This window comes from Labrus mixtus, chromosome 15 (genome assembly GCF_963584025.1).
Source record: "Labrus mixtus chromosome 15, fLabMix1.1, whole genome shotgun sequence".
Taxonomy (NCBI): Eukaryota; Metazoa; Chordata; class Actinopteri; order Labriformes; family Labridae; genus Labrus; species Labrus mixtus.
The window spans coordinates 15,104,837-15,126,152 of record NC_083626.1 but is presented as its reverse complement, the minus strand read 5'-3'; the positions used below and the strand labels follow the sequence as shown (position 1 = coordinate 15,126,152).

General features: G+C 42.2%; 2 protein-coding genes across 4 annotated transcripts in view; one reads left to right on the top strand and one right to left on the bottom strand.

Moving 5' to 3' along the window:
* Positions 1–302: 302 nt before the first annotated feature.
* On the top strand, positions 303–12,935 carry calcoco1a (calcium binding and coiled-coil domain 1a). Its single transcript, XM_061058748.1, has 15 exons — positions 303–480; positions 1,560–1,724; positions 1,825–1,927; positions 4,235–4,437; positions 4,617–4,829; positions 5,112–5,260; positions 5,357–5,426; positions 5,535–5,690; positions 6,082–6,336; positions 6,535–6,660; positions 7,367–7,462; positions 8,333–8,420; positions 8,590–8,837; positions 9,091–9,182; positions 10,921–12,935. Exons 2-15 carry the CDS (start codon positions 1,593–1,595, stop codon positions 10,946–10,948), a joined length of 1,959 nt encoding a protein of 652 aa, XP_060914731.1. The 5' UTR covers positions 303–480; positions 1,560–1,592; the 3' UTR covers positions 10,949–12,935.
* A 3,106-nt stretch (positions 12,936–16,041) lies between these two features.
* Positions 16,042–21,316, bottom strand: part of rarga (retinoic acid receptor gamma a) — a 43,324-nt gene continuing 38,049 nt past the window's right edge. For all 3 annotated transcript variants that reach the window (XM_061058745.1, XM_061058744.1, XM_061058746.1), the window contains 5 exons: positions 20,246–20,409; positions 19,705–19,881; positions 19,190–19,394; positions 18,842–19,000; positions 16,042–18,655 (listed from right to left, as the gene is read on the bottom strand). In XM_061058745.1, the coding sequence (XP_060914728.1) occupies positions 18,291–18,655; positions 18,842–19,000; positions 19,190–19,394; positions 19,705–19,881; positions 20,246–20,409 (1,070 nt within the window). In that variant the 3' untranslated portion in view covers positions 16,042–18,290. The remainder of the gene's footprint in view (positions 18,656–18,841; positions 19,001–19,189; positions 19,395–19,704; positions 19,882–20,245; positions 20,410–21,316) is intronic.

Sequence of the window (21,316 nt, the reverse complement as noted above, 5' to 3'; positions counted from 1 at the left end):
GAGTGAATCTGGCCTCTCTGCTCACTACCGCGAATCGTTGTTTTTCTCATCGCATTTAAGAGACACTATCGGCCATTGGTCGGTCTCGAATCCTAGACAACCAATCGCCCTCTGTGATCCGAAATCCGATGACAAAAGCCACGGTGGCTGATGAGAAGCATCATATTACGTCCAAGCCGACCGCTGTTATCCTGGTTTGAGCATGGGTATTGTAGTTTCTAATGCAACATTACAGCTGTGCTTTAACGACGTGGTGAACAGCAGCTCCCATAATTCCGCGGTTGAAGTGAAGCTGTCATGCTTGTGTTTTGCTTTGGTTTTTTTGTTATTGTTTCGGGTTAGTGGAGCAACTGAGCCCGTGAAGGAAAGCACGACTTTATCGCTCGTGTTATCGCTTATCTTTAAAAAAGGACAGAAACACCTGTATCTTGTAGAGAGACGGCTCGATTCTACTCTTTAGAGAAGTTAGGGCGATAAAAGGTAAGAGACACACCAAAGACGATCGAGAGAGAATGTGCGCAGATGTCTTTTGTAGTTATCAAAGCCTGGTATTGTCCTTTCTGACGTGCACGCCCGCTAAATGAAGTAGTTGGATAGAACTAGTTAAATAAACTCGGTTCAGCTCCACTTGTTAGGGCTGTTCAACATTTTCTTCCTAAGCTTGTCTTGACGTGCATTGCTCGTTTCTCGACATGTGCTACTGTAGGGCCTTTAGCCTCGTGCTGTGTAACATGAACCCTGCGAAGCTGCTGTAGATTTTCGCCATTGTAGTGTTCTTTTCGACGGTATGTACTAAATGTTCTGCAGCATTAACTGCATAATAGTTCATGGAGGAGGCTGCTCTGCTGAAAATTAAAAAAAAATAATAAGAAACTCCACATCCCTGTAATAATATTTATGTTTGGACTGGAGATGGATATAAAATATGTATCCATAAGTGCATCACATGTCGAGTTTTACATTTCTCCTTCGGATTGTATGCCCTTGCACATGTTAAGTGTAACAACAACTGCAACATAGTATAAGTATAAACATATGGCCTACAGCAGAGTCAATATCCAACATGATTGTAAAAGGAAAAAAAAACGGGCTCCCTGTAAGCCACACGTGTCTCCATTTGGTGCCATTAACCACAAACACGAATTCCTAAAAATGTATTGAGGGTGTTTGCCTGTAGAATTTGAGATGCATGCATGCATGCATGCTTGAGGCCCCATGACACCTTGTACTGCATGCTCACACGTGACGGTGTACAACAGCAAATAATGTTGACAATGACTGAAATAGCCCAAGTGACAAACAAGTAGTATTTCATGTTGTTCAAAGGCCATGAACTCATCGAGGTTTAGTTATTTGAGAGTGTACTCCTTCAGGGTATCGTGTTACTGCTGGAAAAAAAAATAATCACACACCTCTGTCTTGTTTGTTCTCCAGCTCTCACCTCCCTGCTATTTCACAATCTCGTAAAATCATGCACGTCAGTTTCTACTTTGCACTTGTAGTAAATAGCCAACAATAACAACAATGACGAAGTTTGACAATTGTGTTCTTTCCTGTAGGTGCAACATAGCCTGCCTTTGTTTTGTGTAGTCATGGAGAAGGCTTGGCAGGTTGAGTTCAGAAATGTGGGCTGCAGTTACTTCCCCCAGAGCAGAGTGGATTGCCACTACACAATAAGTTCACAACACAATTGGGCCAGCAGTGACTGGATAGGGCTCTTCAAGGTATTACTAAAATGACCACTGTCACAAAAATCAAGAGAATCATATATGTATTCAACTGCAAAATAACTACCGGTACGTGTGCAACTTTTTTTTCCCTCAGGTTGGATGGTCATCAGTGAGAGAATACCACACCTTTGTTTGGGCGCTGGCCCCGGCTGACTATCAAGAGGGCACAGATGTCAACTGCAGCGTGCACTTCCAGGGTACTCATACCCTTGTTTTCTAATTGTATTTTATTTCCCATAGTTAGCCAGAATCTATACTAGAACAGTGCTTACATCTGCACATAAAACCTTCAGCAGGAGATTGATGTTTCTGTAAATTTAATTGCTCCGTTGTGTATAAAGGCTAGCAACTGGTCTGTTGACTGAACACAATGCTATTTCTACTTTAATAGTATGATGTAAAGAGAACATATCCGGTGAAGAAACAAATATCTCTCCTAGATTGTTCTCTAACAAAGACCCAGTCTCTTTCTTTCAAATGCAGTAGGTTGAGTAATGCAGATGACAATGACTGTGGCTCAAAGCCTGCCTTGACTGCCACTGCTCACTGGAGAATACACTGTTCACTCTGTCCTGTCTGTTTGTGGCAGCTGATAAGCCTGATTCAGTGCAAGGGGCACATGTTCAGCAGGTGTGGAATCGACCTCTTGCAGAGTGATTTATCACTTACTACAACATAGGGTTAATGTCACTCTTCATTGGAAGAAGAGCAGAGGAAGGAAGTTTAAAAAAAAAAAAAAACGCTGATGGCTCCGTATCAGTGATGCAGTGCTTTAAAAACAAGGTTGCTTGAGCAGTGTCCAGAGCTTGTGCTATAAGTTTCAATACAACTCCTAAACTTTGCTGTATGTCATTGTCTGCTCTCCTTTAAAATACATGTGTAGTGAAACAGAAATACTAAGTAAATCATTGAAAACAGAAGGCTACAGCCTGGATGAGATAAGGATAATATTAGGTTAGCTTACTTTATGGGCTGGATGAAGTTACAGGTCATTGCTGGCTGCTGTCTGGTCAGACTGGGAGGCAGAAGGTGTAACATCAGTTCTTCTTTGCCAGGCTGAATAAAAAAAACGACAAAAAATAGCAGAGTCAGTCAGGAATATCAACATTTGGACAAATACGTTTAAACAACATGTAAACTGGAAGTAGCTTGCTTGATTTTCTGACTCAATAGTAGAGACTTGTTGTGTTAGCTTATTTGTGTATCCTAGTTTAACACAAACACTGAAAGCAAATGAAACATTGGACTACTGAAACTACCATTGCATAGAAAAAAGTTTATTCTCTAAACTTTATTGTAAAATGCCAAATACAGTTAAATTTGAACGATAAATTATGGAATACATGAATACAATGTGTGTTTCTGCATCTGCCTGTCTTTCATAACAACAGACAGGAAGGCCCATAGCCCTATGTCTAAAATAAGAGTCATAGCAAACATAAAAACTGTTTTCATCTGTGCTTACTTCTTGGGGAAATTTGGTGCTCAAACAAATTATGAAACACAGAAACACAGAAATGTAAACCTTTGCCGTCTACAGTTAGCAGTCTTAGTGTTAGATGTTATTTTATGAGCAGATAACTTGCTGAAGTGTTGTTCATTTTTAAGCTAACTTGCTTGTCAGTGTCTAAAAACACAAGGACCCTGTAGATGCACTACAATAATACAGCGTGTACATTGCTAGCTAGCTTGCTATAGCAAACAGAAGCATAGGCGCTGTAACGCTAGAGGTACGTAAAAGTCAGATATAAAAGTGGCTCTCATTTTCATGCAACTCAGCAAAGAAGCGTATTTAACAAAATGTAGGATTTTTTTTAAGGGTCCACAGGCGCCCATAAAGCAGTAATGTTTCTATCAAAAGTGGAGCCCAGCACTAAACAGGTAGCTAGCTAGTCTGTTATCAAGGTAGGCTTTATTGTACTCTTTTACTATTTTAACAGAAGAAGAATAAAAGCAGGAACTTACAAGAGACAAGTTGGGCTTGCCGAGGATACTCCAGGATAGTTAAAGTCCACTTCAGGAAGGTTTGAAAGTACAAAACTATGTGCCAATTCCAAGGCACATTCACATACCTCAACCTGCGCAATACAGTTTAAAAAAAAAAAAAACACGGCACTTGCGCTGAACGACTTAAGTGCCGCCACAGGTGAGCGGAAGCGGAAGCGGAAGCTGTTTTGCAGGTGAATTGTTCATGAAACAATTGTTGTTCACGCAAGGTTAAAACAATTTGGTTGAACTTAAAAATAACATTGTTTATGCATTGCAAGCCGCCATTACGTGTATTTAAAAGAAGAAAAAAATAGTCAATTTATAAACAATTAAGGCTGAGCACGTACAAACACCGAAATGTTATCAGACTGTATCATTTACTTTTAAAGTTATCTTTAAAAGGCACAACACTTCACAAAATAGACAAAATAGAGCAATTGCCCAAAGACTTTGAAATTAATCTTTACTGCTATTAATTTTAACTGGATTCTTATTTTTTTCCGACCACTTTATAGCCTCCTACCTACCCAAGCCAAGTTCTCAAGAGTATGAGTTTGTGTATGTCGACACTAAGGGGGAAGTATGCTCTCGCAGCTCCATGTTCACTTTCTGCACTCCAAAACCTCTTGAGGATTTGGTGACCCTGGAACAGGAGCCCCATGGAGAAGAAGAAGGCACTGGCATGTTGCTGGTAGTGCCTAGGGCTGAATTGCTGCAGGTGAGCATAACCAACACAAAAATTCACGGACTACAAGGTAGTGAAGGAGAGTATGGTTATAGTTTTGCAAAATGAACAAGTGCTGATAAAACATATGCTATGGAAATCACTGCTGTTGCTTAATGCTGGCACACTTCTGATTCCCCATCCACTGAATGCTTCTTTCTGTGTCTTGTCAGAGTCGACTGCAGGAATGTTTGCGAGAGCGTGCAGAGCTGCTGCAGGTGCAGGAGGCTGCAAACAGACAGAAGGAGAAAGAGAAGGAGGAGCACAAGAGGGCGAGGGAGTCCTTGGACAGACGACGCAAAGAGCTGGAAAATGATATCGCCAGGCTGCAGGAAGAGCTGTGGCGGAGTCAAGAGAAGATCGGGGAGATGGAAAGGAAGCAGAAGGTGGTGTAAAGAGCTATGCAAATAACAGGAATATGACCATTTGATTAGCCCTGATTTCCCTTTTACTATTTCCATACTCTTCTCTTTATCTCTGCCCTTACTGTTTAGTCTCTGCTTAACAACATCCTATACTTTTCATTATAAACTTTCCAAATAGTGATTTAAAAAAGTGTATTAGTGATTGTATTAAATGGTTGTTTATATATTTCGAGGTTAAATTGAAAATATTTTCACGTGTTGCCTGTAATTAAAATTCCTCGTAAAATGCTTCCTGTCTGTTAGGAGGAGCGGGCTTTAGGAGAATCACTGGCCCAGGAGAAATGCACTTTACTGGATGCGAGGGAGGAGAGCAAAGTGCGAATCAAAGAGCTGGAGGAGGATATCAAAATCCTGACACAAAGAACCGTGGAAAGAGAGACGGAGCTGGAAAGGTACAGCAAATAATGCTTCCTCCCTTCATCTTCTTTAAGAGTTGTGTGGGTGTCTTGGATACTTTTGATTGTCAGTGACTAAATGTCTGTGTGCAGGATGAAGGAGAGAGCTAGAAGGGCTGCAGCTCAGAGAAAAGAAGAGGAGAGTGAGAGAAAGAGCATGCAGGTAATTTTAATTCAGAACAAGCCATATGTCATGATCAAATCTGTGTTTCTGTTGTCATTTTCTTTATGTCTCCTCCTCTTTCTGTATCATTTGTTTTCTTTCTTTTAGACCAAATTGGAACAGACAGAGAGCGAACTAAGAAGTCTGTCCAAGGAGTTTCAGGGCCTGAGGACTTCACTGGCCCAGAGAGATACAAGTGTCCTGCAGCTCCAAAGCACCATCACCACCCTCACCCAGAAACTCACCACCGCACATAGGAAAGAGGTCAGATGAGAGGGGGACCGGATTAAAAAGAGGCTGGGATATACTTTAAAAAAAATCTTTGAATGTGTAATGACCAAGGAACACTTCACTAAAGTTTAAGAACCCTTTTTGTATATTTTCCTTGCGTTTTAAAATCAGCCTCTCTTGAAAGTGAATTTGTTTGTGCATGTCATTCATTTTTTAGCAAACAAATTAACTCCTACATTGATGCATTATCTTTTTAAAAAACATACATTTTCAATGCTACCATGTCTTTAATCTTTGAGCACTTAAAGCACGACATTACTGTTTAAAATTCATCACCAATTTCTAGTTCCATTGCTGGCATTTTGTTGCAAAGCAGCTTGCAGCTCCTTAGTCAACACACACTTTCTCAAACTTTTACAACCAGGCCGAGAGCGAGGCAACTCTGAAGGACATGCGTAGCCTGCGGGAGCGCCTGAATGCCAGCGAGCGTGCTGCAGAGGGCTTGAAGAGCGATCTCTGTGCCATGGTAGCCCAGAGGGATCACGGGCAGGCCGAACTGCATCAGGCTCGTCTGCAGGCCGCCCAGCTCACCCTGCAGCTGGCAGACTCCAGTCTGGCCCTGAGAGAAGGAAGAGCCCGCTGGACCCAGGAGAGGCAGAGTCTGCAGCGCACTGCTGAGGTACTGCACAGAAAAAACAAACAGAATATTTGTGCGGTAGATTTAAAGTTTGAAATGACACTTTAATATTTGTAGGTTATACTGTTCTATGTAATGATGATTCAAAACAGCACCTAATGACTGAACTGTTTACATAGCTTTTTTAAGTTGAACATCATTATTATTATTTAACGAGAAATGTGGGTCTCACCCTGGCAGAAGGACCATGAGCGTCTTGAGATACTGAACACAGAGATGCAGAGGATGGAGGAGAGGCTGCAGGAGGAGACGATGGAGAGGGTGAAGCTGGAGGTGGAGCTTGGAAGAGAACAGGATTGCAACAGGGTAACAAAGACAACAAAGTTATTACATTTTGTGTTCCTCTGTAGTTAACTTTTTTTTTTTTTTTAATAAAGTGATTGGAGTAAGTCATACTTCTTTGACACATGCATATGTAATTCAGTTAAAGGAAAGGTTCAGTGCCGGGTTTGGCTCAGGTGGTAGAGCAGGAGCCCCATGTACAGAGGCAACAATCCTCGTCGCTCTGGTCACAGGTTCGACTCCGGGTTCTGACGTGGTTTCGTGCATGTCATGTACAGCACTGTATAGTCATAGTCTTTCTTGCCAGGAGTTTAAGCTGACCATACTACCACTCTCATGTTGTACATTTGGTTAAATAGCATGGCATAAAGGCTGGGTTTATGGTGAGAAGTCCACTTACCAGAATCCCAAAGCTAAATCATTTTCATATACATTTGAGTTCTGGGCCTATTTTTTGGCCACACACTGTTTTTTTTTTTTATTTATGTTGGCAACATGATTGCTTCCTGTCTTTATGCTAAGCTACGCTAACTGCCTGCTGGCTCAGGCTTTGCACTCAAATCACAGAAATGAGAGGAGTTTCAATAATCTCCTCTGATATTTATCCATCCTGCTCCTTTAACTATCCTTTAATTCACCCCCTACACCGCACACAGCTGGTATTCTAAAATGACAGCGTCTTTATGGATTTTCTAACATGCCCTGTCGTCTGCTTATATGTTGCCTGCAGGTTCAACTGAGCGAAACCCGCAGGGAGCTCCAGGAACTGAAGGCCAGCCTTAGGGTAGCACAAAAAGAGAAAGAGCAGCTGCATGCAGAGAAACAGGTCAGGAAACTTAACTCTGTGCTGACAGATTGTGTGTCCAAAGCAGGGAAACACTGTAATATTTGAAGATTTGTTTGAGACAATGTGCCTTTACTGACTTTATGGCCTGTTTTTAGCAGTTGATAGGCTGATTAAGGGCCTCTATGGATTAACAAGTAAATCCTGACTGTTTTATTCTAATCAGCTCATAACTGCAGCACTTAACTCATTATCAGCTTTAAATTCTGTCGAGTTTAAGAAGAATATGTACCACTTAACTCTAACCCCCTACTTGAGAATTATAATTATTTCCTAAAAGCTCTGTATAATATAATATACGATAATAATAATCATATCCCAAGGCTTACTGATGTATCATATACACAAGTACACAGGGATCGTGAATGTCCAGGTGTTTGGAATCTTCTGTCTGTTCTGTTGTTGTCTTCCTGGTTGTTATTGTGCAGTATAAATTGTTTATGGTGCAGTATAAATCAGTGGATTTCAGGGCAGTCAGTGCTGCCGCTGTTAAAGTGCCTGAAGAGTTTTTGTTGGCCTTCCCCAATCACATTTGCTGACTACTGGCAGAGTACATGGTCCATGTTTTTAAAATCAGTGTCCAGCTTAATTTTAACGTCAGCCATATGGGGTCATAGCAAGGGATCTGTGGCACATTGTAAATCAAACAAATGTTTCACTCTTCACTCAACAGCCATGACAATATTTATATAATAGCAGCCATTGTGTTTGTATGTTTCCCATGCAACAATTTTATGTTGCTTTGGCTTAAAGAAGTGGGACATCATGAGGGTTATGAGGGTGACGGCTGTTGAAGTGGTGATGAAAGTCCTGCCCGGGTGTGTGATATGATGGCTGTATTTTTCACCGCAGGAGTTGATGGAGTACATCTGTCAGCTGGAGCAGAAGATGGGAACAGTGGCCGGTGCCAAGTGGAGCGCTGCCCCGCCCGCCTCTACAGGTGAATGGACCCACACATTAATCTACTGTATGCCCTGCAGATGTGAACAATAAAAGTGTTCACTATCATTCAACAGCAACACTAAATATTGTTCAGAGCGGCTTGCCTTGTGGGAAACGGCACAAGTATTCTGCGGAAAAGTGATTGCTTTCTTGTTTGTATCTGGCAGGACGGCCTGGCAGTGCATTATCTGACTCCGAGGATGAGAACCCTGAGGCCCTGCAGCCCCTCCGTCCACCCAGACCTCTGGGACACTACAGCCTGTGTGAGCAGGGTGAGCCAGACTCCCTGCTCCTCGCCACTCCTCCTCCCTCCCCCAGAGAGACTGAGAGAAGCACAGTGGTCATCAACCAGCCAGCCCCGCTCTCCTCGCCACGCCAGGCCAGCACTGACACTCTGGCTCACAGCTCTGACTCGGTGAGACACGCTATCTGAGCTTTTCAGCGTCACCGTTGTGTAATTATATGTGATACTGAAAATGAGCTATGTCCTCCTCCTGTTGATAGCCGCACACTCCAGTTAAACCCGAGCAGTGGATCGTTTGATTCAAACATTATCTCCTCAAGCAATTAGGCCGCTAGTCTGCAAGTTATTAGACTGTAATAGCTGCTGGACAGATATGTTTTAACTGTGTGTGTGTATATACATGTGTGTGTGTGTGTTGCACTAGGAGGAGGAATCTGATCTGCGTCAGTGTGGAAGACACAGTTCTGGAGAGGAAACAGCGCTTTTGCTGCCTGACCAGGCAGACACTGTTCTCAGGTATGACGTCTGACCCAAAACACACTTTTAATTATACACAGAATTCTCACGCAAACACACACACAAACACAAACACAAACACAAACACAAACACACACACAAACACTAACACAAACACAAACACACACACAAACACACACACAAAAACAAACACAAACACACACACAAACACAAACACAAACACACACACACACAAACACACACACAAACACAAACACAAACACACACACAAACACAAACACAAACACACACACACACACACACACAAACACACACACAAAAACAAACACAAACACACACACAAACACACACACACATACACACAGGAAGATGTCAAAAACACACGCACACACATACCTCTGTAGTATGAAAGGAGTTATGCGCAATAAAAGGCCCTGCATTAAAATGTAAATCTTGATATTGTTCTTATTTGCAGTAAGTTGTTTCTATTCTCAATAACAAATAGGCCGGCCTCCTTCAACAAATTGCTGTTTCTTGCTGGGGCTCCTTGTTTTGTCATTTGTGTCTATGAGCAGTTCATTAGGAGAACGATGCCACTTCTCAAATTATTTCATTTGCAATGCGAGTTGCAGACACAAACAGGCAAAAAATAAGTTCAGAAAAATATCTCAAGAAAGTCGTTCAGCAAAACTGTGTTACTTCTTTTGTGTTCTTTCTACCTTTTTAATATTATTTTATGTCCTGTGACTTTTAAGCTCTTGAAATGCTTTTTGCACATTGTTTCATAAGAAATGGCATGTACAAATGTCACTGAGACTATTTTTCATTGAGGCTATTTATGAGATAAGAACTTTAACTTTTATGTCTTACTCACAATAAGACTGAATATTTTAATTTCTGCAGGAATAGGAATCAGGTAAATAATGTCATATTTTTGTGGACACCCTACTCGCCTTTTCTTGAAAAAGTGTAGGATTAAGGTTATCTTGTAATCCCACCAACGAGGGTAAGGCAACAAATTGAGCACAGTGAAAGATTTAATGTTCAAAAATGCAGATTTGCATATCTGAATGCATATTAAAAAAAAATTCTTTGAGGCCAAACAAGCTAACAAATTTCTTCCTGTCATGCTGGCTGGTTTTAAACTCCAGCAATGCATCATATTTTATGAGCTCAGGACTTGATTTGTGTCTACAACCTTACTCTGCAAAGTAATTTGTAAACCACGCTGCAGGATAAATGCTGTGGAGTAAAAAGGAGCATATTTCTCCATTAGATGTAGAAGAAAAACGCCTAAAGTATTCCAGATTACTACTTTAACTTTTACCAAAGTACCTGAGCTAGTCTTCTTAGTAACTTTACACCTTTGCTCCCACACAGAAATGGTTTCACTCTTTGAATTCAGAGCTCTCTAATGACACATCATGTGACCAATTATTTATGGTGACAGGGCGAGTAAGGCTGGAAGATGGAAGTTTTGAATATGCGCTCGTAAAAGAAGTTGAGGCAGAGTGAGGCGGGGGAGACGGCATGAGACAGAGGAGGGGGTGAAATGGGAGGACAAGGGGACAGATAAGTTGACAGCAAGCTGTAGCAATGATTTACCTGATGGGTGTACCGCAGTCACGGGCCAATTTTCAGCATCATTAAAGCCCTCCTTCTCTCTCTCTCTCCAACTCAGACGCTCTTTCAGTCTAACCTACTCTTTCAACCAAAAATGTGTGTTTCTTTCCCTTTTTCAATACACGCACACACTCTGCTTTGTGTCTACCCTCAGTGATCTGGCCGACACTTCGCTATGGTAACCGGTGGACATCCAGCCACAGCCCCAGTGAGCGATCAAAGACGGGGAGAAGGAGGAGGAGAAGTTGGACTTTTCTCCGAGTTAATGTGCTTCCACATTATTTCCATTAACAAGCACATACACTCATACAGACAAAGTTTTAATATGCAGTTAATCTTTATTTGCTTTCTGCTGTGGACCCTGGCTTTCCCTCCAAGACTGTTGTGTTGTTATTTCCCCGACTGAGTGACACTATGCTTGTGGCGGCAGGTCAACACCACGTTAATGGCTGACATAAGACGTTTGCACAGTTTGTAGGCTCGGGTTCTGGTGTTTGAGAGTTTGCAGACTGTAGCCGACGGATTCCTGTTGAATCATTGCGACATCGAGAGCTTTTTACGACGGATGTTATGTCGCTTTTATGACATTTGTGATTAGGAGTCACGGCAGGCACTGTAATTATGATGTTTTGTGCAGGGCTCCGGCACCACTGGAAGTCAGAGCAAAAACTCACCTCCAGCTTTCAATTCTCCACAGCAGCTTTGAACACCGCTCATGACAGCATAACATAAATGAAACAGCGCCATGGCTAGAGTTATATTGCAGCAATATAGGTCTATGACATCCTATTTCTCCACCATTTACTCATGTACAGTAAGATTTGATATGCACTTTCTTTTACGCATTAGCGGGTGATTGTTGTCGTGTCGACGCCGTTTAGGAGACGCGCTTTAAGACGGAGAAGCAATGGAACTAGAGAGCTTATTGAACAGATTGTGTTTAAAGTCTATTAAGATAGATGCCGGATGCAACCTTCTACTTCAGTAACTTCACATCATCTTTGTTATGAAATAAATGCTCATAAGCTTTTCACTATAGTTCAGCAGCACTTTTTACTCGCGTATGATCCTGGATTAAATAGATAGCAAAATGAAATGGTAATTTACAGGCTCGTCATTTGGATATGCAGTGTTGTTACAGTTTATATCTTACCTCACATCCGCACAGTTCTAAATGTGTGCCTAAAATAATGAAAGAAAAACAAAAGTAAAAGAATCATCTTAACTGTCCTAACATCCTGATGTGGTGTTGGTGTTTTCCCCTTTGGTAATATACTGCCTAATAAAAACTGCTGCATACCTTTTAATCAATACTGTATGCATTTTTCATGATATTCTATTTATAATTAACTTGAGTTATGCTGCAATGAGACTATATTCAGGTTTTGAGTTTGTAATAGGTGTTGGGTTTTTTCACACAACTGTGCAATGTGTGACAAAAACTTTCCATGCTTGGCTAAGAAGATTTGCTAAACACTTTGATGCTTGATTTGATCTGCTGTATTTGCACCCTATTTTTTACTATAGAAGAGTTTTTAGATGAAAAGTTGCTATATGGATACTTTATAGTGTGTAAGTCGTGTGTCCTTTCATCCTCATCTTAATCATTACCATTGTGTGTTGTGTTTACGCATATGTCATGTAAACTCATTGTTTGTTTGAGTTACTCAGTTTGAACTCGTTTGAGGTTTTTATTTGCCAGATACCGGTGCTTATGAGAAGGGAATGACAGCAGAATGTTGAGGAGGACGTCTGATAAAGAAATACAGTTGAAACACCTTCAGATGAAAGAGGATGATTGAAGTACCACAGGAGAAGTAACTTCTAACCTCTCATTGACCTTGTGTCACTGGGTAAAGTGGTGTTGCAAGTGCGCCTGGTATTCTTTACTAGAGTGTAGAGCATTATATGTATTATCCATAGTCTTCGTTTGCGGTTATAATATGACTTTATGTCTTGAGGAAGATTTTTTTTCTTGGTGTCCCACTGAGAGCTCCAGGATACGGTCTCCCATTGCAATAAAACTCCAGTGGTTATGGTTTGTTTTGAAGTTTTGTGTGTGAAGGTTACCCCCCCATGTACGCCACCCTCCCCGTGTATTTTCTTATCAGTCGTGTAACAGGGGTTTGGGCGGGGTTCTGTATAATAAAATGGTTTATGTATCCATCATTGGGTCTAATGTGTCTTTTTCTGGCCAAAGATCATAGCAATATTTTGATCCTCACATGACATTTCACTGGTAATTAACTATGCCATTTCTTTTCACACTGCTGTATAACCCATATTCCCTTTTGGCTCATTGCCTGTCTCGGATACATTTCTCATTCTGTATTTCCTCCAATCTCACCTTTTGCCTCTCTCTCCCCCTCAAGGCCCCGACCTCCTCCTCATCATCCTCCTTGTGCCTCCCTTACTCCTCCGGCGATCTCCTTCTCCCGCTTTTTAAGCTCTCCACACCGCACTCCCCCATCTTAAGTCTGGGGTGACGCTAGCTAATTATAAAATCAATGATGCCGGGCTGCCTAGTTTACAGCCCCCTCTAAAACCTTAACTGGGAAATCACTGTGGGATTGATGACTCCCTCACTCTTTATCTCTTTTAATTAGAAATGTAAAAGATATGAAGACCCAGAGGCCAGAACACATCTCCTAGTTTTTATGACCCCGACGCCTCGATCCCCTTCCCCAAATCACCCCTTCTTCCTTCCTCTCTCTCTCTCTACCTGGCCTTGTTTATTTCCTCTGCTGGCACACCCTCCATTCTCTTTCTTGTCACAGATACCTTTACCCGTTTCTCCATCTCTTTCTCCATTACCCTTTCTTTAAGATGGCACGCCTGCCCGTCTGCTCGCACATAGGGAAGGTGTTAAATTTATGGTCTTTGCACTTGAAACGTTCCTCACCTTCCCCTCACCTCTCCTCTCCTTCCCTTGACTGATTCCTCAACCCTCCATGGACTCACTGCGCGTGTAACAAATAACCAAAATGTCCTTTTTTTTTTTTGTCTGTTCTGACCCAAGCAGGAGACACACTGTTATGGATGTGCTGTTTCACACTGTGACCCTGCTCCAATCTCCATATTTTCATCATATGACAGACACACTTACCACATCAAACCAGTTGCACCTCCTTTTTTATATCCCACTTTAAGCATGGGCCCTTCTTACCTAACTTCCCAGGAGCACCTTGGTTCACTGAGCTTCATCCTCCTGATCACTCTCAGAGGAGCTCCATTATCGTTCCTGTGTGTTGACAAAGGTAACGCTGCAGTTTGCTCATGTTCAAAGCAAACTCAGCAGATGTGCTCTCTCTCTCTCTCTCTCTCTCTCGCTCTCTATCTCTCTCTCTCTCGCTCTCTATCTCTCGCTCTCTCTCTCTCTCTCTCTCTGGGTTTAAAAATTCAAATGAGTTTCTTTGGTATGCCGCACTCATGGCCTACTTTTATGGATTCTTTACTATTTTTTATGAATAATTGATGCCCTGAGGCTGCACGAATATTACAAGGGAAATTTTTTACCCTTTATTAATTCATTGCACCTTTTCTCCAGGAGCCTTTCTTTACACATTTCCATTTTTTCTCCATTTGCAGGGAATAAGCCTTCATACCAAAGGTAATTAGTTAATCAAGTATCATTGATGTGGAAGGATGAGTATATAGAAATCTTACCCAGCTCCTTAAAATTCCCCCAAGCCCACCAAAAACCCTCCCCCTGGGTTCCTATGGCAACATCTTCAGGGAGGGCTGAGTATATGGGCCCGTTAGATTGTTCCTTGTAAAGTAGTGAGTAATGTATGGGCCTTATTTTAATTCCAGTCTGGTGTTATTGATCTGTCTTTAATGATAGTTAATTAAAGCAATCGTATAATTGATAGAATCTCATCTCTGTTTATCACCCTCCTTTGATTCTCTCTCTCTTCCCCTCTACCTCTCTCTGTCTTTCTATTAATAAAATCAAGGTGAGGCATTAGTATCCCACTCTGGTGCACTGAAGAAGAAGTGTTTACTACCAGTAGCCATTTACAAAGAGGGCTCCCGTTCTCTATCAGGATGTCAAGAAAGGACAGCTTTATCAGTCTCACTGATTTACTCAAGGGAGGCCTTATGAAAAATATAGTTAAAAAAAAGTTTTCTTCTTTTGTTTAACCAACCTGGGGGAAAAAAATCCAAGATATTCCTTTTGCAAATGTTAAATGTGCTTGATTTGTTTTGTGTACCAGATTCCCTTTACCGAAAGATAATAAATCACAGAAGTCAGCATGAGACCTTGTTGGACCATGTACTGAGTTTTAGTTTGGACCTTCAGTTTTATTTTCTGTCTCTCTTCACCCCTCATATTGTTATCACTTTTGTCTATAGACTGCAACTCTTCTTTTTTTTTATATATATATAACAACTATTGTGTTGTTTTTGGTTGATAATTTAGTGTGGAAAAAAAAGAATGGAAAAAAGGTTTGTGACTATGTTTATGCAGTTCAACTTATCAATTGATTGACTAACTGATGTGTTCAAATGTTTTATCTAATGTGTCTATATATTGAGACATATTACTTCAATGTGGAATTCAATTCCCACCCATATCAGAGACTGCACTAGCTTCAGTATTTCTAAAACAAAACTATGGAACATTATTCCAACAAGTGGAGAAGGTGATGTTTTTAACATAATTTAGATGGTATACTGTTCAATAAATGTGCAGATTTTTATCTTCATCTGCTTGTAATATAATGCATGTTATATATGTTTTGTCGCCCATAGACCACAGATTTAAACTAGCCATAAAGTTTACTCTGGCCCCAAAGTTGTGTTATACATGGCCCCAATTAACCTTAACTACACTTAACAGATTTATATTTAATCCACCTTTCCTAAATTCACACGGAAACACATTTTTAACAACCATATCACTCCAACAAACTTGAGCAAAGAGTAAGTGGGTTGCTGTCTTTGATGGTATTTTAAGGCCACCACCTGCACTCTTGTAACTGCACAGTGAACAAATCTCTGGAGCAGACCTTTATCTGATGTCCTTGTTCAGCAGGAGGCTGTGATTTATTCGCCTCTGCACCTACAGCTCTCCATGACCTAACAGCCCCTGCTCGTATCCTGCATGAAGGGAGAGCACTGCTGCAAGCTCAACAGTGCAGCCTGCAGTCATAGTTCAAGAGCTCCCTCTACTGACAAATCTTGGTATTGCAATGGCTAAAGTTGCGACTACTTGATTTCCATTCAAGAGCTATCTGCATGAGGAGGGAAAATGAAATAAAAAGTCCAGTAATCTCACAAAAGTAGTTTATTGTGCCTCTTACTGTTTATATGGCTTTTCTTTGTATGACAAGAGTTGACATAAACAGAGGGTAGACAACACCTTGGCCATGTTGAACAAAACAAAAAACATAAAAACAACATAATCTCAATGTTCTGTCTGCAATACCATCATTAACGTCATGACAGGCCAGCAGAAAGAGAGAAAGGATGGGGTCATCACACAAAAGTTTCTTTGTGTGCGACAGCACCACGCCAAGGACATTCACCCAATGACTGAACAGGTAAAGGCATTCACACACACAAATGCCCGCTCACGCACACTCACATGACTCTAAATGAGGAGAACGGCCTGTAACACAGACCTCTTGCCGCTACAGAGAGAATGTTCATATTGCTTTAAAGAGAGACAGAAAAAATGTGCTGTATGTCAGCCGCGCTCTCCCAGCCAACAGAGACATTTTGGCAATAAAGAAATGATACATGAGAACACAAAATCCTCCACAGCTCGCCTAAAAAGAGAGGTGAGGATATACACAAGAAGACAAGATGATATAATGGCTTTTGGGATGAGAAGGCAGTTTGCTGCATGGATGCCAGCGCAAGCAGAGGTGGGGGCAGTGATGATGATTTCCCCTCCTTTGGAAGAGTCAGACTGGCATCCATGCTTGTTTTTTCAGACTTGTCTCCTTCTATATACAATCAGAGAGGGGGTTGAGCTAATCAAAAAAGAATGGAGTTAAGAATACACACATAAATATTGCCTGTTCCTAGCGCGCCTGAAAGCAGCGTTAGGGTTTGGTCCTTACAGAAAAGCCCTGAGTCTGATTCCTAAACGTCTTCCATAAGTATTCCTGCTTTGACTTTGCATATGTCTTCGATCGTTGTGTTGCTGCATAATGTTTGCTACCGTGTATGGATATTCTTTGTCTTTTTGCTGAGAGTGTGCATGTGTGTGTTTGTATGTTGACATCATCAGGGAGTGCTTGAAGGTTGATTGTATTCTGTATGTTGATTTTGTCATCATTTTGGAAATGGTAACAGATTTGAGCGGACGCCATGTGCCTGACAAGAACAGAGGATCACAAAAGTGCTACATATACAGTGTAAATTGTAAATCTCTGTCCAGGCACTACCTCCATGCTGTTTGTATATTGGGATTACGTTCGTGTTAATGTATGTGTGTGTGTGTGTGTGTGTGTGTATCTGTGTATGTGCGTGAGGATTGCTGGATCGTGGCTGGAGTCCCCGCCAGTAGTCAAACTCCCAAAATTGACTTCCCCTAACTTTGGCACAAAGATACTTACTTTCTACATAGACAGCTTTAGTCGGCTGTGATGAGAGCTAACTAGAATAATGCCAATTCCCTGATAACAGAAACTGATTAAGTCGCTGCAACATAACACTAATCCTCTGGGTTGATTATCATTGACATCCACAGTGAGCCAAAGGGCCCCCCCAAAAAAAAGCCCCCAGCTAAGCATATATAGCTGCTAAGGAAGACCCGGCCAGTTCTGATTACCCTTCTTTCCCTCTGAAAATCTTCTCAGGAAAGCTCTTCAGAAAAAAAAAAACTTGTCTACAGGATTTATATATGAAACCAGAATAACAAATAAAGACAAAATTATAATGGTATATAGATATGTATGGACTTATACATAAATTGAAAAAAAAAAGAAGGAAAAACTACAAGTTCAAAAAGCAATAACCACAAAGAACAAAGATAAGCATACTCGATTTGGTTTTGCCCTGTAATCTTGTTTTCTTTTGAGAAATGTGCTTTGTTGTAAAAACCATTACAAACTGCTCAGTTCTGGTGTCTGGTTTGGCCGCCCCCCTGTTAAGATATTAACAACACAAGTGGGAGAAAAAAGAAGAGAGACATTTAACTATCTCAAAGAGGATATGTTCTTTTTGTCACGTTAACTTCTCTCTTGGCTACGCCAGGAGTTCATATTGTTTTCTGTCATGTCTCCTCTACTTTATTTGTCTGTAGTTCACTTGTCATGGACCATGTGGCCTGAGTTAGAAAGTGTCTGTACACGTAAGGCTCTGCTGTGCTCCGCTGTGGAGGACATGATGATGTGCAGTAAGGAGAAAGAGAGAGGGGGAGGGAAGGCCAGCATATGTTGAGGTGGGAGAGTGAGGTTTGTAAGTTTCTTTGATCTGTATGTATGTATAAATGTATGAGTGCCTGTGTGTGTGTATGTAGGTGTGGGTGTGTTTGACCTTTTGTATGTATGTGTGCATGAAATGCTAAGTTCACTGTGCCCTCCCAACAAGGCCTTTCCTTGACCCATCTATGGCGTCAAGAACCGCCCAGGGCTCCCCATCACTGTCCGAGCCCCTGTCTCGCTCTTCGTCCCCCCCATCGTCATCATCGTCTTCGTCCTCCTCCTCCGGCGACGGCTCACTGCCGTTCTCTGTGGCCCAGCTGTCCTCCTCATCCTCAGCCTCCTGCTTCAGGACCAGGGCTGGTGGTGGAGGTGGAGGCGGCGGCGGAGGAGGCGGGCTATCGTTGCTCTCTGTTTGGTCCTCAAAGGCTTCTGGGTTCTCAAGCATCTCTCTGATCAAAGGAGGCATTGGGCCAGGGATCTCCATCTTCAGAGTGATGGCTCTCTCTGCACCTGGGAGAAGAAACCATGGTGATAGTAGATAGTGAGTAATTACATTTATGAACACAACTGAAAGACTAAAACTATTGTAGGTTCAGGGTGTTAATCTTTAGATGTTGTGTGTCAAGATTCTTCAATCATAGTCATCAAGACTTTCTGAAACACAGATGTTTCATGAATTACTCTTGTCATACTAACCTTTAGTGCTGATGCCCCTGAGGTCTGTAATCTTCATCAGCATGCGGGGGAACATGTGAGGTTTGTTGGGGCGACGGCGGCGGGCGTAGATCTTCAGAGCCTCGAGAAGAGGCTCTTGCAGCTTATCGACTTTCTGAGGCTCCTCTAAATCCATGCGGTCTGAAGAAGAGTCAAGAAAATACATTTGTAATTTTTTATTGTACTTTAAGAGTTGTAGGAAGGGTTGGTCTTGAACACATCCTAGCAAAAAATGTGCTTTTTAACTTTGTTTTATTCAGCTGATCAAAACAGAAACTGTAGAAAAGTTCTTTTTAATCTGATATTTTCAGTCAGTGTACGCTGCAGTACCTCCACAAATTAGACAGATGGCACTGAGGAGGCCAGTTTCTGTGTCATCCATCTCCAGGGGTAGAAGCTGGCCAGCAAAGGCAAACACTAGGTCTGTGAGAGGTCCAAAGCCGGCGTTGTGCATTTGAGTCCGGTTCAGGGTCAGGCCATCTGAGAAGGTCATAGTGTCCTGTTCTGGAGTGTAGCGTGTGCAGATCCTCAGCATCTGAGAGAAAAAAAAAAATGCTACTTTGTGAGAATTGGGCCAAATGCGATGTAAAGATGATAAAACAAGGTTTTCAAAGATTTCCAAATAGGTATAAATCAGCTCAGAGGGGGCGTAACAATTCAAACGAAACACACACAGTACAGGAGGCTCTTTGTAGTGAGGCAAAGTTTCCTGCACTTCCACTCTCCACCACCAGATGCCGGTATTCCCTCATCTGTCAAGTTATTCACTTTTAAGAAAAGTCTCAGCTGTGGGAGTAAGAGAGGAGGGCAAAGGGGGAAAAAAAACAGAGAAACTGGTTCCTCACCAGTATGTCCAGGCAGGCCGACTTCAGCAAAGTGATCTGGTCAGCGATGGTGAGGGTCGTGAAACCTGGCAGCCGCTTGGCGAATTCCACAATCTTGATAATGCATTTGGTTGAGAGCTCACTGAACTTGTCCCATAAACCCAGATCCAGCTGGACACGGTGGTCTGAGCTGGAATTCTGAACATACACACACAAAAACACACACACACACGGATGAGTATGTTGTTTCAGAGATGGTGTGCAATCTTGTTTGCATCAAGGCCGAGCGTGTCCTAGCCTGACAACACATTTACATTCAACATCAATCACAGAGGGGGGAGAAAAAAAAATCCATTTACATGTTGCATCAATCACTGTGAGGCCACACAGATGGCTTAATGGGGAACTGAATTAGTTAAAGCACCACTATGTTGGGAAAGCTACGCAGAATTGACGTCTTTGCATGCAATTTAGGAGCGTTCAGTGACGGCAGACCTTGGAGAAAGTTGCCAAACACAGTCTGATTGTGTAGTAATGTAGCGTGTGTATGTGTGGGACTCACTGTGGTGTATTTGCCCAACTGGCAAAGTGATGGGAAGGTTTCTTGGTGAGCTTTGCTGACTTTATTAACCAACTCCTCGAGCTCTCCACTCAGCTCGTAGCTCTCTGGAAGCACCACCTCCTCCTTCACATCCTTCTTCTTCTTGTTTCTGTCATTACGCACCGCTATAGAAAGAAGGGGGGGGGGGGGGGGGGGGGGGGGGCGGGGGGGGGGAAGCAGTTAGACAAGATATTTGCCACAACTTTGTACAAAATCCTGAATATTCCTCTTTATCTGTGATCACATGAAAAAAACATCCACCACACTCCTGCTCTCTGTCCCTGTCAAGGACTTTGCCATTGCTGTTGGAAACCAGAACTCAGGAGCAACTGAGGTTTTTCTTAACAATATCAACACATTTCCTTTAGCACGGCGCTGACACCGGCTATCTCTTTCTTATCACCCGCTCTCTTCCTTGTCCATCTCTCTATACCACTTGACCGGTGCACATAAGCCAGGCCTCCACTCTCTCTCCCTCTCTCTCCCTCCTCCTCCTCCCATACTTTCCTTCCTCTCAGGATATCCAGTAATAGCAGAGGCACAATGTGATCCCGGTCTTAACACACATCCCACAAAACATTACACCCACATACATGTCCCATGGGCTCTGTGAAGGGCAAGAACACTGCCACTGACACCAGCCTTATAACCACAAGGTCAAACTAAAAGAGGGCACTTAACTGTGCCACAGATCGGGAAAACAGCATGGAGCTTGCTGATATTAACTTTGTCATAACTCAAAATCTCATTTGCTACTCTGTTGTCTTCATGAATGAGAGCAGTGTCTGCGCTGGCCAGGGGGCGAGGTTTTGTGGTGAAACAGGAAGTCAGAATGCTTTCGTGAAGCGATTAGTCATATGATTGGTACAGCGCCCAGCCTCGCCCCGATCACCACCCCTGCTAGGCTCATCATCTGCTTCTGTCTCTGTGCTGGATGGTTTCCTGGAGTCTCTGAGAGAGCATTTATAGATCAATAAGTTCACACTGTGTGAATCAGGTCAGATCAGAGCCAGGAAGAAATGTAAATCAACT

Bases quoted from the DNA above. Each gene is read 5' to 3' on its own strand.
- calcoco1a (XM_061058748.1), top strand. From the start codon at position 1,593: ATGGAGAAGGCTTGGCAGGTTGAGTTCAGAAATGTGGGCTGCAGTTAC. The intron at 4,830-5,111 runs GTGGTGTAAAGA...CCTGTCTGTTAG, and splicing joins AGATGGAAAGGAAGCAGAAG to GAGGAGCGGGCTTTAGGAGA. The intron at 6,337-6,534 runs GTACTGCACAGA...TCACCCTGGCAG, and splicing joins GTCTGCAGCGCACTGCTGAG to AAGGACCATGAGCGTCTTGA.